The sequence below is a fragment of the Orycteropus afer genome, unplaced genomic scaffold, assembly GCF_000298275.1.
Source record: "Orycteropus afer afer isolate SDZICR_OR568_19922 unplaced genomic scaffold, OryAfe1.0 scaffold00024, whole genome shotgun sequence".
Taxonomy (NCBI): domain Eukaryota; kingdom Metazoa; phylum Chordata; class Mammalia; order Tubulidentata; family Orycteropodidae; genus Orycteropus; species Orycteropus afer.
In genome coordinates, this window is record NW_006921611.1 from 14,756,073 (window position 1) to 14,776,981 (window position 20,909).

The 20,909-nt window shown below is 39.8% G+C and overlaps 1 protein-coding gene across 1 annotated transcript in view; it reads left to right on the top strand.

Moving 5' to 3' along the window:
* The window catches only part of HGSNAT (heparan-alpha-glucosaminide N-acetyltransferase), a 39,016-nt gene extending 18,906 nt beyond the window's left edge, over nucleotides 1-20,110 (top strand). Inside the window, exons 9-19 of the mRNA XM_007935041.1 lie at nucleotides 1,353-1,429; nucleotides 2,197-2,227; nucleotides 4,884-5,044; nucleotides 6,659-6,774; nucleotides 8,946-9,067; nucleotides 10,411-10,537; nucleotides 13,558-13,644; nucleotides 16,817-16,894; nucleotides 17,754-17,824; nucleotides 17,917-18,029; nucleotides 19,929-20,110. Coding sequence (XP_007933232.1) covers nucleotides 1,353-1,429; nucleotides 2,197-2,227; nucleotides 4,884-5,044; nucleotides 6,659-6,774; nucleotides 8,946-9,067; nucleotides 10,411-10,537; nucleotides 13,558-13,644; nucleotides 16,817-16,894; nucleotides 17,754-17,824; nucleotides 17,917-18,029; nucleotides 19,929-20,110 — 1,165 coding nt within the window. The remainder of the gene's footprint in view (nucleotides 1-1,352; nucleotides 1,430-2,196; nucleotides 2,228-4,883; nucleotides 5,045-6,658; nucleotides 6,775-8,945; nucleotides 9,068-10,410; nucleotides 10,538-13,557; nucleotides 13,645-16,816; nucleotides 16,895-17,753; nucleotides 17,825-17,916; nucleotides 18,030-19,928) is intronic.
* The last annotated feature ends 799 nt before the right edge of the window (nucleotides 20,111-20,909 follow it).

Below are 20,909 nucleotides of genomic sequence, written 5' to 3' on the forward strand. Positions count from 1 at the left end.
ACGGCTGATTTTTCAGAAGTTGATCACGAGGCCTGCCTTCCTTGGTGCCTTGGGGTGGACTTGAACTTCTGATCTTTCAGTTTGCAGTTAAGCGTGTTAGCCATTTGCACCACCCAGAGACTCCAACAATTCAATTAAGTAGATATTTTAATATGTTTTTCAGGTAAAGAACTCGAGCCACAGGGTTAGGTAACTTGTCCAAGGTCACACAGGTACTAACTGGTAAAGCCAGGCAGTTGGGCACCAGAGTCTCCGTCCTTCCCCCTATTAACCTACTAAAGTCTTCATTCCCTGCATTCTGCAGAATTAGTACAAACAATAGCATATCCAGAATATATTTTATTGCATTCTTCTTTCTTTCTGATTATCATTGCTACTTTTGGAGATGAGATATTCAAAGATTAGACAGAAGCTGACATTTGCTAAGTGTGCTGGTGAGGTGCTATAACATATTCTCATGAATAGGTAGTGCATTAAAAAAAAAACCCAAACTCATTGCCGTCGAGTTGACTCCAACTCATAGTGACCCCTCCTTGGGTTTCCGAGGTGGTATCACTATGGAAGTATATTGCTCCATCTTCCTCCTGAGGAGTGGCTGGTGGTTTTGAACTGCCAGCCTTCTGGTTAGCAGTCATATGCCTTAGGCGCTGTGCCACCAGAGCTCCCAATCACTGTATAGGGTATTGCACATTCCCCTCCTTCACAGATGAAGAAACTGAGGTAACTGATGAGAATCTTGCCATGGTCCTAATGTCTAATGAGAGAGACAGAGCCAAAATGTGAACCTTCTTGTCCATGTGCCTTCTACTATATAGTTCATTTGCCTGAAACATCAAAAATAATGAGCACAAAATTGAGTTATTGGAAGTGTTTCACTTTGTTTTCAAGTTAAATGTTTTAGTACTGGTATAAATTTTTCTTAAGACATAATGTTGGAGATACTGGCAACAGAAGTTAATTAATTGTATGGTTCTAATTGTAGTGATGGGAGCTCTGGTAGCTTAGTGCCTAAGGCACTTGACTGCTAACCAGAAGGCTGACGGTTCAAACCCACCAGCCACTCCTCGGAAGGAAGATGGGGCAATCTACTTCCATAGTGATACTGCCTTGGAAACCCAAGGAGGAGTCTCTATGAGTCGGGGCTGACTCAATGGCACATAACAACAACAATTGTAGTGATTAGAAAAATAATTGTTTCTTGCTCTATAAATCTTACTTAGTGTTATAAACAGTTTGATAGAATGGCATTATTGCATGACTGTACCTTGTAGATATACATGTATTTCTTGTAGTTCGGTCATTTCATGTCACATAAGATAACCCTGAAGGTGTTCTCTTTGTTGGCTTTGTAGGATCGCTCTCATACTCATGGTCTTTGTGAATTATGGAGGAGGAAAATATTGGTACTTCAAACATGCAAGTTGGAACGGTAAAGTATTTCCTAAAGACAGCACCACTCCCACAGGTCCATTCAGAGAACCATAGGGTGGGAGAATCACTCAGCAAACCCCAGCTGCTCCAGATGAGGCCCCAGCAGCCCCCTCTGAGCTGCAGAGCTCCTGCCCCATAGAATGACCAGTAGAGTATCCTGTTAGCCCTTTAGTTTTGTTTGTCCTTGAGTGTGCTGTGCATCCATAATGTTTCACTATGTATCTATGAGACCTCAAAGGTCCTTGCTGGGGGACTGTGGGACTCTACAGAAGATGTTAATACTTGGTTATAAATGATCAATTTCCTAGTCTAGCTATGCTTTTCATTACAGATACAGCATTCGTGGGGATTCTGTTTCTAAGATTCATGACTCACCTTGGGGTGCCATTGAACTGAGATTGGTCTCTGTGGTGTTGAATAATGCCTGTGAATCCAGCTTGGTAGTTGTTTCAGAAATGGATTTTGAATAGCTCTTACTGCACTACTCAGAGATCAGGAATTTGCCTATATACTTCTAGTTTGGTTCTCTGGTATTCTGTAATGTTTATTGGAAATGCCCTGGGTCTGTAACTGGTTGCAGAGCCTTAAGGGAGTAATCTGTTTGCATGTGCTTGTGTGTGTTTTTTTTAACCTCACTGTTTTCCTCTATACTGTCTGTGTGAGCTTATTTTCTGTATCAGTACATAGTAGAGCCATTCTCAATTTAGGGCATATTTATATTTCAGAGTTCTTTTTCTTAATATCTGTGCTTATGTTGTTCTACAGGACTGACAGTGGCTGACCTTGTATTTCCATGGTGAGTTAATGATTTCTCTGTGTTTACTGAGCTCTGGAGGCATTGTGCCTAAGGCATTTGACTGCTAACCAGAAGGTTGGCAGTTCAAACCTACCCAGTCACTCCTGGGAAGGAAGAGTGGGCAATCTACTTCCATAGAGAAACCCCCTCAGAAACCCAAGGAGGGGTCACTATGAGTCAAAAATGACTCTATGGCAGTGAGTTTGGTTTTTGGTTCCATCATCTCTTCTACAGTTCTCTTTTTTTTTTTTTTTTTTAAATGACCCTGGAACCTCTTTCTGAGCTCAGCCTTTAGTTCTGGGTCGCAGGCATATGCATAGGTCTTTGCTGTTATGAGGTCCTTCTAGAAATAATTCTTATGTTTGGTATAGTTCATCCGTAAAATATATGAGCATAAAAGTGTGGTTTTGTGTAGGAAAACATTTTGTTAGTGTATATATGATATACTGGATCCTGGAATCTTACAGGGAATCGTAAATTCTAACTATGTAGTTAAATGCCACTGATCTTGAAAGTAAGGAGCTCTGGTGGCATAGTGCCTAAGGCATTTGACTACTAACCAGAAGGTTAGCAATTCATACACAGCAGCCACTCTTGGAAGGAAGATGGGGCAGTCTACTTTCATACCCCCTCAGAAACCCAGTGAGAGTCACTATGAGTTGGAATTGACGCCATGGCAGTGAGTTTGGTTTTGATTATTTTGAAAGTATAAAATCATATTTCCTAAAAGAAGTAACAGTATTGGTATCAGTTAGTACTGATAAGTTCATAACAAGGAAATGATAGTAATAAATTAAAATTTAGAAAACAGATGGTCCCTGGGTTATGAATAAGATCAGTTCCTATGTCTTTAAGGATTTGTAGGTATATCAGGCCAAGTACATATGGTTCTTATTTGTTGACACAGTGGTTACATCATTTCACTGCTAACCAAAAGGTAGGTGCTTCAAACCTATCAGCTGCTCATGGGAGAAAGATGAGGTAGTTTGCTTCTGTAAAGATGTATGTAGCTTTGGAAACCCTATGGGACAGTTCAACTCTGTCCTATGGGATTACTATGAGTCAGAATTGACTCGATGGCATTGGGTTTAGTTTTTTATTTTAGTGCAAGAAAATGGGGGGAAAATGTGACAGTCTGCTTCCATAAAGATTAATGGCCTTGGAAACCCTATGGGAGCAGTTCTGCCCTATTTTATAGAGTTGCCATGAGTTGGAATTGACTCCACCGTAGTGGGTTTTGGAGTTACTGCAAGAAAAGGCTGGAAGCCTTTTCATTGATTTAAAAAAAAAAAAAATGCTACATATGCAGCAAGTGAAAGTGATTGTAATGAAGAATTTGTTGCAAGTAGGGGTTGATTCATTTATTTCAGAGTGCAGGCACATTTACACAACATTAAATGGCAAGTGTACCCAGGGGCTGTCCGTAATAGGGGAGTGACCAAACTCTATCTCTGATCATCATGGCCTATTCTTAAAGAATTCTTCCTATACCATGTGAAATTTGTATCTTTGCTATGATTCTTTGAGCTACTCCCATCCATTTTTTTATGTCCTTGGTTCTATTGTTAATATGAACTCAGACTGTTTTTGGAGATTTTGTTTTGTTTTTTGAAGGATTTGGTAGAGGAAAGTTCTGTATTCTTGGAAACTTGCTTATTATTTATGTATATTCTCTGAGGTTCTTGACAGAGCAAGTAGGTTGCTTCCTATTCCTGTTATTAGGGGCTTTTGTCTGAGTAGATTAACTCCAGGAGGGGAAGCCAGGGGACACCTAGCACAAACTCTTCATTTCTGTAACCCTTAGCCAAATAATGTGAAAAATTGTGTTAGGTGCCGTTGAATTAATTTCAACTTAGAGTAAAATTGCCCCATAGGATTTTTTTTTTGTCTAATTTTCCGTTTTGAAATACCTTCATAAAAAGGTTGCAGAAATTGTACAGAGATCCCATTTACCCCTCGTCCAGCCTCCCTAATATTAGCATCGACATCTAGGTGCTATCAAGTTGGCTCCAACTCATAGCAACCCCCATAGAATATTCTCGGCTATAATCTTTATGGCTCCCATGGTGCCACTGGATGGGTTCGAGTCACCAACCTTTCGGTTATCAACCAAGGCCTTGTACCACCAGGGCTCCTTGATTAGTAGTCTGATTAGTTTTTTTAAAATAAAATAGTTTAGTATTATAAAAGGAAAAAAAAAAGAAGTGTGTGGCTCAGACCAAATAGGAGGAAGAAAAATAAAGCTTTGACTTTTCTTTCAGGAGCTGGAGTGAATTTAGAAGTTATTGAAATGTTTTGTTTCTTAAGGATTTTGAAAAGGAGTATTGGTGAATGTCACATTATTTGAATTATAGCATCTGCATCATTGTTTCTCTGTGATAACTAAATGGTAGGATAGACCTTTGGAATTCTACTCAGTCCTCAAGGATTTTCCTCCCAAGATAGGAATTAAAGATTTCCTGTCAAAATACCTCACAGACCAACAGAGTAATGTCTTAATCTTTGTTTTCACTATTAACCTGATATTATTTTAATAATTGGCTACTTTTTTTAAAAATTATGTATTGCATCTCTGGAATATATTATATAATGAAAGTGATACATAGATTAAAAAAATTGGCAGAGGTCACCTGTTAATAGCTCTTTTTCTTTTTAGGTTTGTATTTATTATGGGGTCTTCAATTTTTCTGTCAATGACTTCCATACTGCAGAGGGGATATTCAAAATTCAAATTGCTGGGGAAAATTGCGTGGAGGAGTTTCCTGCTAATCTGCATAGGAATTGTCATTGTGAATCCCAATTATTGCCTTGGTCCATGTACGTATTTGTTCCCCCTCTGTTACTATATATTCTGGTTGAAATACGGAAACTACATGTTATAATTTGAAAGAAATGTAATCCTACCATCTCAGGTACCTGCAAAAAGAATAATTACTAGAAAAGTATATATAATACTTGTTAACTTTGGACATTATTATTATCTTCATGGGATTTTTAGACCTGGGAGGAGCCCCATAAGATACTCCAGCCCCTCTGTTGTACAGAAGAGTAATCTGAGGCCAGTAGAGATTGAAGTGGTTTCCTGGATCATACAAAGTATAGTGAGGAGCAGAGCAAGGACCAGACTAGGTCACCTAGTTTTCAGATCATGCCTTCATGCCACCTTCATTTCATCAGCTTTCCATAATGTGTGGTAGTTCAAGAATCCATCTTTGTCAGCACTTCCTTGCATGTCAGCTGAGTTGTTTTGTCATTACTTTAGTGGTGTCCAGTGAGACGGGAAAAATGAGGGGAGGATGTGGGCCCTGTGCATGTTACCAGTGTCATAATCTGGGAAGGTGGCAGTCACTGTCCTGAAGAGGTTTACAGTGTTATTAGCTAAATCACTCAGATAATGAGCAATTTTACTGTAAGGCTGTAGGCATTAGGAGGAGGTAGAGGTCACTTCCATTTGGAACCATAAGGGAAGTAGTGTTGTTGTTGTTGTTGTGCTGTCAAGTCAGACCCGACTCATAGCGACCCCTCCTTGGGTTTCTGAGGCAGTACCACTATGGAAGTAGATTGCCCCATCTTCCTTCCGAGGAGTGGCTGGTAGGTTTGAACCTCCAGCCTTCTGGTTAGCAGTCAAGTGCCTTAGGCACTATGCTACCAGAGCTCCTATATAAGGCTCCTATATAAGGGAAATAGTAACATAAAAGTTGCTTTGGTGGATCTCCAAAAAGTGAACCATTGCTCCCCATAAGATTAGCTTGTTGTGGAGTCACTCTCTGCCACTGATAGAGTTGTGTAGCCTGTTGGGTAGAGAGAGGTGATTGGTGGGCTGTTCTGTGCCTGCAGTCTCCTGATGAACATGAGAGTTGAATTTAGGTTCCTATTGAGAAAAGGCCAGGAGATGAACTACAGGGCTACACATAGTCCCTGCTCTGTCATCACATCCAAGAAAGTCATTTTTATTCCATTTTCAGTCTCCCAACTGGCCTGCTTCCTGTCATAGATTTCAGGTCTGTCCCTGACCTTCCTGCTGAGTGGGATTGGTCTGTTCTTGGAACTTGGGTTGCAGCCATATCTCCTCACTGTACTATATTTCTATCTGTAAAGGTTTAAAAAAGAGTTGCTTAGATAAAATATAGGGGGGCTCTGGTGCTGTAGTGCCTAAGGCATTTGACTGCTAACTAGAAGGCTGGCAGTTCAAACCCTCCAGCCGCTCCTCAAAAGGAAGGTTGGGCAATCTGTTTCCGTAGTGATATCACCTCGGAAACCCAAGGAGGGGTCACTATGAGTTGGATCCAACTTGATGGCAGTGCGTTTGGTGTTTTGTTTTTTTAGATATAATATAATTTATATTTTTTCCCCTTAGGAAAAAATAATGTTGCCTTGGGATGAGTTGAGAAATGTTGGCCTAACACTTGACCCAGTTTGTGTTTTCTGCAGTGTCTTGGGATAAGGTGCGAATTCCTGGTGTGCTGCAGAGGTTGGGCATAACTTACTTTGTGGTTGCCATGTTAGAACTCCTCTTTGCCAAGCCTGTGCCTGAAAATTGTGCCTCGGTAAGAAACCCTGCTTTTAAAAAAAGAGGGGAAAAAAGCCACTTTGAAATTTAGTGTATAGTTTTTAGAACTTTATTAGTTACGAATGCAATACTCTACTTCAGTAGATTCTTTAACCCTGTTAGTCCAGTGTTCTTGATGACACTGAATAGCATCATCAACTTCTAGCTTGTAATTCAGTCTCTTGGGGGTGGTATTGACATTTTTTCAATTTCCTATGGTAAAAATAAGGAGCTCTGGTGGTGCTAAAGTTAAGGCATTGTGCTGCTAATGAAAATGTTAGTGGTACAAACCCACTAGCCACTCTGGGAGAAAGACGAGGCAGTCTGCTTCCATATTTACAGCCTTAGAAACCCTTTGGTGGTCACTGTGAGTCAGAATCAACTTGATGGCAGTGGGTTTGGTTTTTTGGGATATGGTAGCGATATATTTAAAAAAAAAAAAAAAAAAAAAACACCAAAACTCACATAGCATTTCAGTGTCTATTTAGTCAAATGCTGTAAGCATTCAGCTTTGAGAATAATGCCAGCGTGGACTATGGGAGGATGACAGTACTGTACTTCACTAGTTCTTATTTCTTCTTAATAATAGCATGTGAAAGTCTCACCTCTTCTGTAATTACCTCCTATCCGACTATAAATATCGGACATGAGTTTACTGAGATGACAGCCATTTTTTTTTCCCTCCCATTAGACGTAAAAAATAAGGTGGATATGTTTAAATTCTTTCATTTGTGTTCCTCCTTAATAAATTAATAAAGCTTTATTTGTTTTCTAGCTTCCTTCAGTATATGTAACTGGCAAGGTTATTACTGAATCTCAAAACTTTCTTGGTTCTTCCTATAGTGATTGCCTAGTTTTATTCATTTTGGAGTGCTTTTTAATCAGTATTACTTTATTTCCTATGCCCCTCCTTATCAGTGTATCAGTATCCTCAGGCTGTAGATTTTCTGAGGTTAAATGGAGACAAGACATGTACAGGTGCACATGGACCTTGGTTAACCATGAATATTACAGCAGTAGTTTTCAGTCCTTCTGTGGGACCTAAGGGTTCTGTAGAGACTGTTCTGGGGAGCTGTGATTAAGTGAGGCAGAAGGTGATATCAAGAATAGTTGATATTCCTTCTTCCTTCAACTCTAATAGCTCCGAAAGTTTAATTTTTAAAAAACTAAAACTAAATTAATTTATTTGTATATAATAGTCTTACTGAGATACAATTCACACATCATAAAACATACCTTTAAGAGTATACAGTTCCATGGTATTTAGTATATTCAGAGAGTTGTGCAACCACTATAACTCTAATTCCAGAACATTTTCATCACCCCAAAAAGAAACCCCATCCCAATTCACAATCACTCCCTATTGCTCTTACCTCTTCCTACCCCTATCCTCAGGCAACTATTTATCTACTTTCTTTTTCTATAGATTTGCCTATTCTGGATATTTCAAATAAATGAAATCATACATGGTATATGGCCTTTTATGTCTGGCTTCTTCCACCCAGCACATTTTCAAGGTTCATCTAGTTGTAGCATGTATCAGTACTTCATTCCTTTTTATTGGTGATAATTTTCCACTGTATGGATGTACCAAACACCTTTTATTTATCCATCAGTTGATGGACAGTTGAGTTGTTAATATTTTTGGCTATTACTAGTAATACTGCTATGAACATTCATGTATAGGTTTTGTGAGCAGGTATGTTTTTAATTCTCTTGAGTATATGTCTAAGAGTGGAATTGTCCCCTGATTTCTTTGTTACCAATGTTTTTACTGTGATATTTCATAGACAGGGAGCATCTAGACAGTATGTACCCATTGATGTTGAGTCAATTCCAACTCATAGCAACCCTTTAGGGTTTCCAAGGCTATAAATCTGTATAGCAACAGACTGCTACATTTTTTTAATGTGGAGTAGCTGGTAGATTCAAACCACTGACCTTTTGGTTAGCAGCCAAATGCTTCACCGTTGTGCCACCAGAGCTCCTTCTAGACAGCATGATACATCTTAAGTATACATATATGTATATATATTTTTTCTTATTATTACTCTAAGGGCTAAGAAAAATATTCCAGGGAATTTTCCAGATACATACACTACACTGGGTATTATTTTCCCTTCTGTTTGCATTTAGCTCATGGCTGTTTCTTTCCTGTTTCTTATTTAGGAGAGAAGCTGCTCTTCTCTGCGGGACATTGTATTCAGCTGGCCACAGTGGCTCTTCATTCTGATGCTAGAAAGCATTTGGCTTAGCTTAACATTCTTCTTACCAGTTCCTGGATGCCCTACGTAAGTGAATGCTTCTAGATAATCCTTTCTTTTGGTAAGGGCTGGGGACAAGATGGCTTAAAACAATAGACAACTATTGTGTAACAGTTCTGGAGGCTACAAGTCCAAATTGAGGAAAGACTGTAATTGGTGATCCTTTCTTGCCTCTCCCAGCTCTGGCAGCCCCAGGTATTCCTTGGCTGGTGGCAACCTAACTCTCATCTCTGCCTCCATCTTCACACAGCTGTCTTCCCTCTGTGTCTGTCTGTTGCTGTCTTTTCTCTTTCTTTTGTAAGGGTACCAGTCATATTGGATTAGGGCTTACCCTACTCCAGTATGGGAGCTCTGGTGGCATAGTGCCTAAGGCATTTGACTACTAACCAGACAGCTGGGAGTTCAAACCCACCAGCCACTCCTTGGAGGGAAAATTGAGCAATCTACTTCTATAGTGATATTGCCTCAGAAACCCAAGGAAGGGTCACTATGAGTTAGATCCGACTCAGTGGCAATGAGTTTTGTTTTGTCTTTTTTTTCAACTCCAGTATGATGCTGTGTTAACTAATTATGTCCACAAAGATCCTATTTCCAGATAAAATCACATTCACTGGTACCATGTTTAGGACTTGAACATACCTTTTTTTAGGGGCACAATTCAACCCATAATACCAGCCAACATAGATGGTCCACAGTGTTACAGAGTGTGGAGTAACTGGCAGCTAAGAACCTAAGATAGTGAGAAGAGGTGAGGAAGGGAATCTAATGTGACTCTTTTGCTGCCGGCTGTCTATTTCGGTTATGTATCTTGTCTCAGTGGGCGGCATCACCCATATGCCCAAGCCAGAAAGCTGCATGTTCTCTTGGACGCTTCTTCTTTCTCTCACCTTTCATATCTAATCAACTGTTGGTCTTGCTAGTATTGTGTTTTCAAATCTATCTGTCTCCTTCTAGTCCCTTTGCCACAACCCTAGTGCAGGCCATTTCTGGATAGATAATTTCTTTCTGTATGTCATTTTCTGCCATGGGCTTAGAGCTCTCAAGTTCCTCAGTCAGAAGAATTTTCTTTCATTTGATTTTTCCTCTGAAGCATATTTTGTATTGGTAGAAGAGTTTAGTGTATGTCAAGAGAAATTACTCCTTTTTTTTTTTTTTAAGTGTCATTTTGAACAGAAATTGGGCCTCCTGCCTTAACAGTGTGGGGATCAGTCAAGTCAAAGAGCATTGGCAAGAGTGCATGAAAGCCAGAGATTTTTAGGTTTGCACATATTTGAGGCTCTTTTTTTTTTTTAGGCTGCATAAGAAACTAAGCTATGCTTTTATCCCTTCTGAAGTCTTATCAAATAAATATGTGTTTTTCATGTTTATAGTGGTTACCTTGGCCCTGGGGGCATTGGAGATTTTGGGAAGTATCCAAATTGTACTGGGGGAGCTGCCGGCTACATTGACCGTGTGCTTCTGGGAGATGATCACCTTTACCAGCATCCTTCTTCTGCTGTGAGTGAGATTGGCTTGATCTTGGATGTTGTAACTTAGCATTTCCGAGGTGAAGGAAAATAGAAAGAGCTGGCTGACCTCAAAATGTCCATTTAATAATATATAAAATTAAAAAACCAAACTCCCTGCCATTGAGTTGGTTCTGACTCATAGCGACCCCTCCTTGGGTTCCAAGGCGGTATCTCTATGGAAGTAGATTGCCCAGTCTTCCTTCCAAGGAGTGGCTGGTGGCTTTGAGCCGCCAACCTTCTGGTTAAGCAGTCAAATGCCTGAGACACTATGCCACCAGACCTCCCCAAAATCCATTGCTGTCTAGTTGATTCCGACTCATGGCAACCCAGTGTGTGGAGAGTAAAGCCATGCTTTGCAAGGTTTCCAAAACTGACTTTCCAGAAGCAAATTGCAGGCCCAGGCCTTTCTTTCTAGATACTTACGGATGGGTTCAGACTGCCAACCATTCAATTAGTAGTTGAGTGCTTAACCATTTACACCAGCCAGACCCAAGCAAATGAAACCTAGTGTCATCATATTGATTCTGACTATAGTCATCCTATAGGACAGAGTGGAACTGCCCCTTAAGATTTCCAAGACTGTAAATCTTTATGGAAACAGACTGCATCTTTGCAGCCTTTGGAGCCGCTGGTAGGTTTGAACCAGTGACCTTTTGGTTAGCAGGCGAGTGCTTAACCACTGCAAAAGAAAAACAGCAAACTCACTGCCAGCAAGTTGATTCCAACTCAGTGACCCCCTTTGTGTTTCCGAGGTGGTAAGTCTTCACGGAAGTAGATTGTCCAGTCTTCCTTCCATAGAGTGACTGGTGAGTTTGAATCGCCAACCTTCTGGTTTGCATTCAAATGTCTTGGGCACTATGCCACGAGAGCTCCTTTAGGCACTATAAGGGACTCCTTAATAAAATATGATAGGAACTAATTTTTATTTTAAAAGTTAGCTAACTTTAGCATTTAGAGACTTTACTGCTCATGATATGGCAGTGTCTGAGCACTGCTTTGTATTTTACAATGAGAGAGCATTGTGTAAAATGTGTAGTGGCAGTTTTCTGTATGACTCAGGTCAGATTTCCTGGGCACTGGGCTCTGCAGCAGAGATTCATGTGCAGGCACTTTACTGAGGAGTCCTTTTGGAGTCGACACCTGTTAGGGAATAAAGGAAGTGGGACTGGGTTGGGGAGATGTTAAACTGCACTGCAGTAACAAAAAGATTCCTTCTCATCCCATAGGCATTCTGTAACCTGAGTGGCTCTTCAGAGTTGTTCCTATTGGGTTAAGGGATCAGGCCCTTTGTATCTCTGATTGGATGTGGAGTGCTCCTTACAAGGGAATGTGACCTCTGAGGCAGCTCTCTTTAGCCAAAGACAATCCAGAGATGAACTTGGCTAAGAGCTTTTGGGTGCTGATAATTCTAGCAGCTGAAGGAATGAATGCTTGGTTCTGAAAGCAGGAGAGGATCTGGGTGGTGCACTCCAGCATCCACCACACTGAGTAGTCCTAAATTTCTGTAATGACATTCATTTTAGTTTTTGAATTTTTATGACGTTCATTTTATAATTAAAAAAAAACCCACAAGTGCATTCTATTTATTTATTTATTGGATTTATTTATTTATTGTGACTTGGGTGAAGATTTACAGAGCAAATTCACTTTCCATACAGCAGTTCACATATACTTTGTCTCATGTTGTTGACCACAGTTTACCACAATACAACAGCTCCCCTCCCACTTCCTCCCCATAGTTACCTCTTCGCAGTGTCCATCCCTCCATACCCTCCTGCCCCCTGAGCTGTCTCCCTGTGCATAAGCAGCCCTTCCTTCTCCCATGATTGTTCTTTCCAGGGCGTGTGTCTACTTGAGGTAAATGTTTAACTTACATGCCTGTACTTTGTTTGGCTGGAAACCACAGGTGTGGGTTCAATTCCAGACCTGAAGGGCAGCTCAGGGCCATAGTCTCAGTGGTTCCACCAGGCTCTATTGGACCAGCAAACCTGGTCCCCACCTTCTTTTTTTTTCTTCCTCCAAATGATTTTGAGTTTTGTTCTACATTGTTCTCCTTCTCTATCCAGAAACTCCTATATTCCTTCCAAGTAGATGACAGTGGTAGCCGGGTACCATCTAGTTCTTCTGATCTCATAGTTGTATAGGTTGCAGATCGGATGGTGTATCAGTCACTAGGACTAATTGTTTCCATTAATTTTGGTTTTCTTCTTTCTTCCTTGCTCTTGATGAGGAGAGACCCATTGTTGCCTCTAGATGGCAGCTTGCTAGCTTTTAAGATCCCAGTCGCTACTCGCCAAACATTCTATTTATTTTTATTGTGGCAAAAATATGCACAACAAAACATTCACCAATTCAACCATTTCTACATGTAATATTCAGTGAACTTGGTTACATTCTTCATACTGTATAACAGTTATTAGTATCCTCTTTGTAATTATTCTACCACCATTAATGTAAACTCAGTTATTTGCATTTTTAAATGTTATTCTTTGCCTTGAAAGAGGATGAGAATGCTGTTGATGTTGTAACAGGGTTGGCTAAAAAGAATAAATCTGAAAGTGAACTACAAAGGCATTCAAAAATAAACCAAACCAAACTCACTGCCGTTGAGTCGGATCTGACTCATAGTGATCCCTCTTGGGTTTCCAAGGCGGCATCACTAGGGAAGTAGATTATGTATTGTATATTAAACTGGTTTGGAATGCATCATGTCACTGGGCAGGGCCCCAACACTGTTTTCTGAGTAGCTGGTTGAAGTGGCTGCTGCTGGAACTGGCCCCCATGGGGTTCTGCATTCTCTTTTGAAGTTACACAACACACTTTCTTGGCTAGAGCTATTCTGCCTATAACCCTCATAACTTGGCAATGAATTTCTGTAGTAAAAACACAAAACATGGAATATTGGATTGCATTCATGTTTGGTTTCAGTCTCAGTAAATCCCCGGGGAAGGTGAGTTGTTGGTGTGCTTTTTCATGGTGAATTCGTGTTCCCTTACCTTTCTCTGTCAGGTGCTGTACCACACCAAGGTGGCCTATGATCCAGAAGGAATCCTTGGAACCATCAATTCCATCGTGATAGCGTGTTTAGGAGTTCAGGTATCTGTTCATTTCATTTTTCTGAAAGTTTATGATTGTAGATGCATCACTAATCCAAAAATGATTTCATTAAAACAAAATAAGCATGTCCTTTTCCATGGCATTGGGCTAAAACATACTCAGTTTTATGCACTGAATTTTAGTCTTCAGATCATGTTGCTGAAATTTAGCACATTCAAATAATTAGTTGTAATTACTTTATTCCCCCCCAAAAAAATCTTATTTTTATGGCTTATCTTAGAAGTGGATGCATAGCAATTTCTGGATAAAAGACTTTTCTTTTTTTAATTTTTATTGTCATTTGGGTGACAGTTTACAGTGCAAATTCATTTTCCATACAGCCGTTCACATACACTTTGAAAAGACTTTTTGGGGGGGGTGATTTTGGGATGTCCCATGCCCTTTGTTACATTCTTTCACATACATTTTCATGGCATCCTGTTATATATCTTTTATACCAAAGTCAGTACAGGCTCTCATTCTTTTTTATTTTTCTTTCAGTTTTTCTTGTGATTTGAGTGAAAGTTTACAGAGCAAATTCATTTTCCATACAGCAGTTCATACACATTTTGTTTCATGACATTGGCTGCAATCTCCAGCTCTCTTCCCACTGCCTCCCTGTGATTACCTTTTCCCTTTGTCCTTCTTTCCTGTGTATTCCTGTTCCCAAGCTATCTCCCTATGAAAATACTGCCCTTCTGTTCTTCCATGATTGATCATTCTAAGGAGCGTATTTGCCTGGTGTAAATGTTCACCCTATGTGCCTGTCTATTGTTTGGCTGGAAGCCATGGGAGTGAGTTCAACCAGGTTCTATCAGACCAGTAAACCTAGTCTTTTTTATGATTTTGAGTTTTGTTCCACATTATTCTCCTACTCTATCCAGGATCTCCTGCACTGATCCCTTTCTGAGCCATTGACAGTGGTAGCCGGGCACCACCTAGTTCTTCTGGTCTCATGGTCATGTAGGCTGAGGTATGCATGTTCTGCTAGTCCCTCAGACTAATTGCTTCTATGTGTCTTTGATTTTCTTCATTCTTCTTTGCTCTGGATGAGGAGAGACCAGTTGTTGCATCCAGATGGATGCTTGCAAGCTTTTAAGACCCTAGTTGCTACTCATCAAAGCAGGATGTAGAGCAATGTTTATGTGTAGTATGTTATCCGAATTGAGCTTGATGTCCCCTGCTACCATGGTCCCAATAGGCTCTTGTTATCCTTGGTTTATCTCACATGCAATTGTGTTAGATTTCTGAACAGTCTAGATTTTTCTGCCTAAAGTTCTCTTTATCAGTGTTTGAAACTGTTGACTGAAGGTAGCTGACTGGTTGGGAAAAGATGTATAAAGTAGCACTGTCGTATAGAACTTTCAGCAGTGATGAAAATATTGGATCTCTATGCTTTGTGGTAGGGTAGTCACTAGCCACATGTGGCTATTGAGTATTTGGAATATGGCTAGTGCAACTGAGGAGCTTAGTTTTTTATTTTTGTTTTTGAGAAATTACACAGCAGAGTACATACTGATTCAACAGTTTCTACCTGTACAACTCAGTGACAACGTTAATTACATTCTTCAAATTGTGCACTCATTCTCACCCTCCTTTTCTGAATTGTTCTTCCCCCATTAACATAAACTCACCGCCTCATAAGTTTTCTACCTAATTTTTGGAAGTGCTTTTGTTAATTTGATCAAATATATATAGATTTTGAAAGAGTACAATGCTCAAGGCAGACAGTCTTTTCTAGTTAAGCTACTGTTTATTTTGAAGAAGACTTCAGGGGATATTTTTGGTTTAAAGATTATCTCAGGGCAATAGTCTTGGGGGTTCATCTAGCCTTAGTGGCTCTAGAAATTCTGGATTTCATGAGAATTTGAAATTCTGTTCTGCATTTTTCCCTTTTGATCAGGATTCTTCTATAAAAGAGAACTTAATTTTCAATTTTATTTAAAATTTAAATAGCTGCATGTGGCTACTGGCTACCATATTGGATAGTGAAGGTCTAAAGCTTACACATTCAGGTGATTAAACAATTTTATGTTTAGAAGCACTATCTTTATCTCTCCATCACTTTATAGTTTATATTGTGCTTTTACAGTATTCACTTAATCCTTATAAATGCTGTCTAGCTGATTCTGTATCTGTGGAATGGTATAGTGTAGAAGTTGAAAGTACAGACTTGGAGCCATCTTGCATAAGTTTGAATCTCACCTCTGCTACTAACTCGCTCGGTAACCTAGGGCACATGCTTCAATAGAACCTGCTTCATAAAGTTGCTGTGAAGACTAAATCAGACAATTCATGTAAAGGTCTAAGGACTAACACATACTAAAACCAAAACCAAACTCACTGCTGTCGAGTCAGATCCGACTCATAGCATCCCCTCCTTGGGTTTCCGAAGCAGTGTCACTATGGAAGTAGATCGCCCAATCTCTAACACATAGAAAACATTAATGCATTTTAGCTCTTATTATAAATTATTAACACGTTCTTGTCCTTGGATGTTTCAGATTAACTTCTAATTTTGGAGGGATGTTTATGCGAAGTCCAGATTATATTGTTTTTAAAATGTTTCTTATCTCCACTTCCACCATGTCCCTGTCTGTCTTCCATATGGCTGCAGATTGGGCCATCTCCCAGGTCCATCTGAGCTGGTCACTTGTCACTTTCTTGCAGTAACCTTCCTTGTGTCCTCATCACCTATGGGAGAAGGCTTTTTGTTCTCAGTGAGACCTAGAATACCTACCTGCCCACCCCATTTTCATGCCCTTCCCTACCTTCCAGCCTTTCTGTATTACCTGTAATGTCTCATAAACACTAAGCTTTTTATGTTCTGTGCATGCTGTTCCATTCTGCCTGGAACACTCTTTCCTGATTTGACTGTCAGAGATCTGCTACCTCTGTTCATAGCCTCAACTCAATACTTTCTCCTTTATGAAGTCTCCCTCCCTTTCTTTCTCCTTGAGGTGCCACATCTTCTCTGTGCTTCCATGGCTTCAAATCTCCACTTTCAGTCTCCACTAATCAAGGACAGGGATAATATTCTTTCACCTTTGTAATTCCAGTATCTAGCAGCATGCTGGAAAATGAATGTTTGTTGAATGAGTAAGACATTGGATGAATATGAAATAATATATTTTATGCAATTCTTTTCATCATATTATGTTTTCTTCTCCAGGCAGGAAAAATACTGTTGTACTATAAGGATCAGACCAAAGGCATCCTGATTCGATTCACTGTCTGGTGTTGTATTCTGGTAAGTAATCAACATTCCTCATTAAAGTCCCTTTTCTTTACATATATTTATTTAAAGAGAAATAAAATGTAGAGCAGCAGTTAGGTGAACAAGTAACCTTCTTTACTTGAATGACAGAGGAGAGCAAATCTTTATACCTAAATACTCAGGTTTATTTTCTTTGGAAAATGTTTTTGTAAATAAGACAGTGTTTCCCATAAAACAGTCAGCCAGGGATGATGGATTTGAGGTGTGTATTGTGCATGGGGAGCCATATTAGAAAGAGTAGACAAAATAATAACAGGTGTCCAAATAGCAAGTTCCAGATTTCAGTGTAATAAAAGAATTTGTAACACTGTCCAGTGATTTTACCTCTGACCACGAGGGCACATAACAACAACATGCAATTGTGGTTCCTCTCCAGAGTCACCATAATTTATCAGTTTACCTTCTTTCCCTTACTAAAACGTATTTTTGTTGGAGAATAATTTTTAATTACAGTTTCTAAAAATATTTTTCTAGTTAAAAAAGTGAAATATAGGGCACAGTTTTCAGCCCTCCCTAAAACCAAAACCCAACCCACTGCCATTTAGTTGATTCTGACTCCTAGCAACCCTGTTGGACAGAGTAGAACTGCCGCATTGGGGTGCCAAGGCTATAAATCTTTATGGAAGCAGACTGCCACATCTTACTCCTGCAGAGCAGCTGGTGGGTTCAAACCACCAACTTTTTTGGTTAGCAGCTGAATGCCTTAACCCCTGCACCAGCAGAGCTCTTCAGCCTTCCCTAAGCAACTTAAATAACTAATTTTTGGCTTTTGAATATTGTTATTATTTTAAGAGAATATATAAATCTTTTATATCTTTCTTTTCTCTTATAGGGGCTTATTTCTGTTGCTTTGACAAAAGTTTCTGAAAATGAAGGCTTTATTCCAGTAAACAAAAATCTCTGGTAGGTACAGAAAAAAGAATAATTTTCATTTTGGTTGTTGAAATCAGCTGCATTCCTCAGGAGCACTGAGACACCTCATTTTACTCCTTCAGGTCTATTTCGTATGTCACTGCGCTGAGCTCTTTTGCCTTCTTCATCCTTCTGGTCTTGTATCCCATTGTGGATGTGAAGGGACTGTGGTCAGGAACCCCATTCTTTTACCCAGGTAAGTTACCCCAACCCCAAAGAGAGTCAGCCATGATTGCCTACATGGAACTGGCCCCGACAGCGAGTGGCCATGTTTAGTGCTGGGGCTTTGAGCCGCTACCCTGGTAGCATGTTTCCCAACAGGCCAAGGGCAGAAGCAGCGGGAGGCACATTGTCTTGGCCACACAGGACATCACTGTCTGGAAGCAGTCCACCTCATTTGTACCCAATTAGGTTGCACTTCCTTAGAGATTATTCATTATAAGAAATAATCAGAGATGATAACCAAGAAATAAATGAAATGGCTTAGATGCATTTCTACCTGTAGACTGAGGGATAGACCAGATCATTTCAATGACTCATTTTAGCCCCTTGATTCTACTAATAGTTATGTTCTTTGGACCTCAGGATTTTTGTCTAGAAAATGTGAGTTAATGATACTAGCTTTCCTTTGAGATGCAGTACTCAAGAACTACATTGTTAAAAAATGATAGTTTACTCTTAAATAGCTAACATATCGACTACCAGCAAGTTAATTCCAACTCATAGTGACCTCCATTGGATTTCCAAAACTGTAAATCTTTATGGAAGCCCACTGCCTCATCTTTCCTCCATGGAGTGGTTGGTGGGTTCAAACCACCAACCTTGTGGTTAGCAGCCAAATGCCTTAACCACTATACCACCAAACCAAACCAAACCCACTGCCATAGAGTCGATTCTGACTCATAGTGACCTACATTGGGTTTCCAAGGCTGTAAATCTTTACAGAAGTAGATTGCCTCATCTTCCTCCTGGCGAGCAGCTGGTAGATTTGAACTGCTGACCTGGTTGGCAGCCAAATGTCTCACCCACTACACCACCAGAGCTCCTTATGACACTATCAGAGCTCCTTAAATATCTAAGACAGGCATCACTTATTTTTTGGTAGTAGCCAATAATATATGCATGCTTTATGTTTTTTCACTAAAATAGATTTTTAGAATTAAACATTAGTAATTTTTTTTGTTATGTACTGTCGAGTCCGACCCAACTCATAGTGACCCCTCCTTGGGTTTCCAAGGCAGTATCACTACAGAAGTAGATTGCCCAACCTTCCATCCAAATTAGGGAAATGCAAATCAAAACCACAATGAGATGCCACTTCACCCCAGCAAGGTTGGCTGTGATAAAACAAACAAATGCAAAGCAACAAATATTAGTGAGGATGTGAACAAATTGGAACTCTACTTTGCTGCTGTGAATGCACAGTGTACAACCTCTGTGGAAAACAGTTTGGGGATTCCTCAGAAAGTTAAACATTGAATTACCATATAATTGAATAGTTCCACTCCTAGGTATATACCTAAAAGACTTGAAAGCAGAGACTCAGACAGATACTTGTCTATGATTACATCAGTATTCACAATAGCCTAAATGTAGAAACAGCCTAAATGTCTATCAGCAGAAGAATGTATGAACAAGATGTATTTATATACATACAATAGAATATTACTCAGCCATAAAGAAAAATGAAGTCCTGATATATGCTACAACATGGATGAACCTTGAAAACATTATGCTGAGTGAAGTAAGTGCATCACAAAAGGACAAATACTGTATGATCCCATTTACATGAAATATCAGGGATAGGCAGGTATATAAAGTCCAAAGTGATTAGTAGGGGTGGGAGGGTGAGGGAGAGGAGGTATCATTGCTCAGGGGCACTGAGCTTCCGTTAAGGGTGATGGAAAAATTTGGAAAAAATAGTGGTCATGGTTGTACAACGTGATAAATGTAATTTAATATCGCTGACTTGTACACATAGAAAATGTTGAAATGGCAAATGTTTTGTTATGTTTATTTTTTCACAAAATTGAAAAAAAGGCATAGATGACCAGATGTGACCAGGAAAGCATTATCTCCTTTATGTCTCCTTCAGGAATGAATTCTATTTTGGTGTATGTCGGCCATGAGGTGTTCAAGAACTACTTCCCCTTTCAGTGGAAGTTGGAGGATAGCCAGTCGCACAAGGAGCACCTAACTCAGAACATCGTCGCCACCACCCTCTGGGTGCTCATTGCCTACATTCTCTATAAAAAGAAGGTTTTTTTGAAAATCTGATCACTTCCACTAACTGGAAGACTCTATACGGCCTGGGGGAATATTGAGACACCCTTTATTAAAGGGACTCATTAATTCTATAACCAATATGATGGGTATTTCCAGATTATCCAGGAGGATGCTGATGTACTGAAGCTAGTGTAGTGACACAGCTCATCAGAACTCTGCCTGTATGTTTGTGAGTTATAGCCTTGCAATGTAATTGTCTTTTTATCTCCATCTTCTATATAAATGGATGTATTTGGAACTTCATTTTAAGGAGACCTCATTTAACTTTCCAAAACAGAATTGCTGTAGAGATCTTGCTTCTATGATGGATAAAACAATCTAAGGTCTGATTCTTACTAATTTTGTTTTTCTGCAGATTACCTTTTCACGTGTTCACATGCCAACAAAGAGTACCATCATTTCTATTGTGGCTTACTGTAAAGCTTATTGAATGTGATATGTAGTAATATAGGCTAATATTTTCATTTAAGTGCAGTTTCATGTTTTGAGAAAGCCAGAGTAATTTCCTTTCAGATCGGCAGAGCATTGATGGGTCCCAAAGCCCCCATCAGAAGCCATTGTCTCCTCTTCCCCACTGAAAAACAGTTGTTAAAATACAGCTGTTATTCCCAGCCACTCTTGCTTATAATTTCTGTCTATCGATCTAACGTATCTAATCTATCTGCCTGCCCATATAAAGGGTAGCAAGACACCTGGGAATGTAGCTATGGGAAGAGGAGACCACCCTGCTCTTGCTTATGGGTCCAGCTTTGCCATCACCACTGTGCAAGAGGCTGGGGCCAACCCTTGG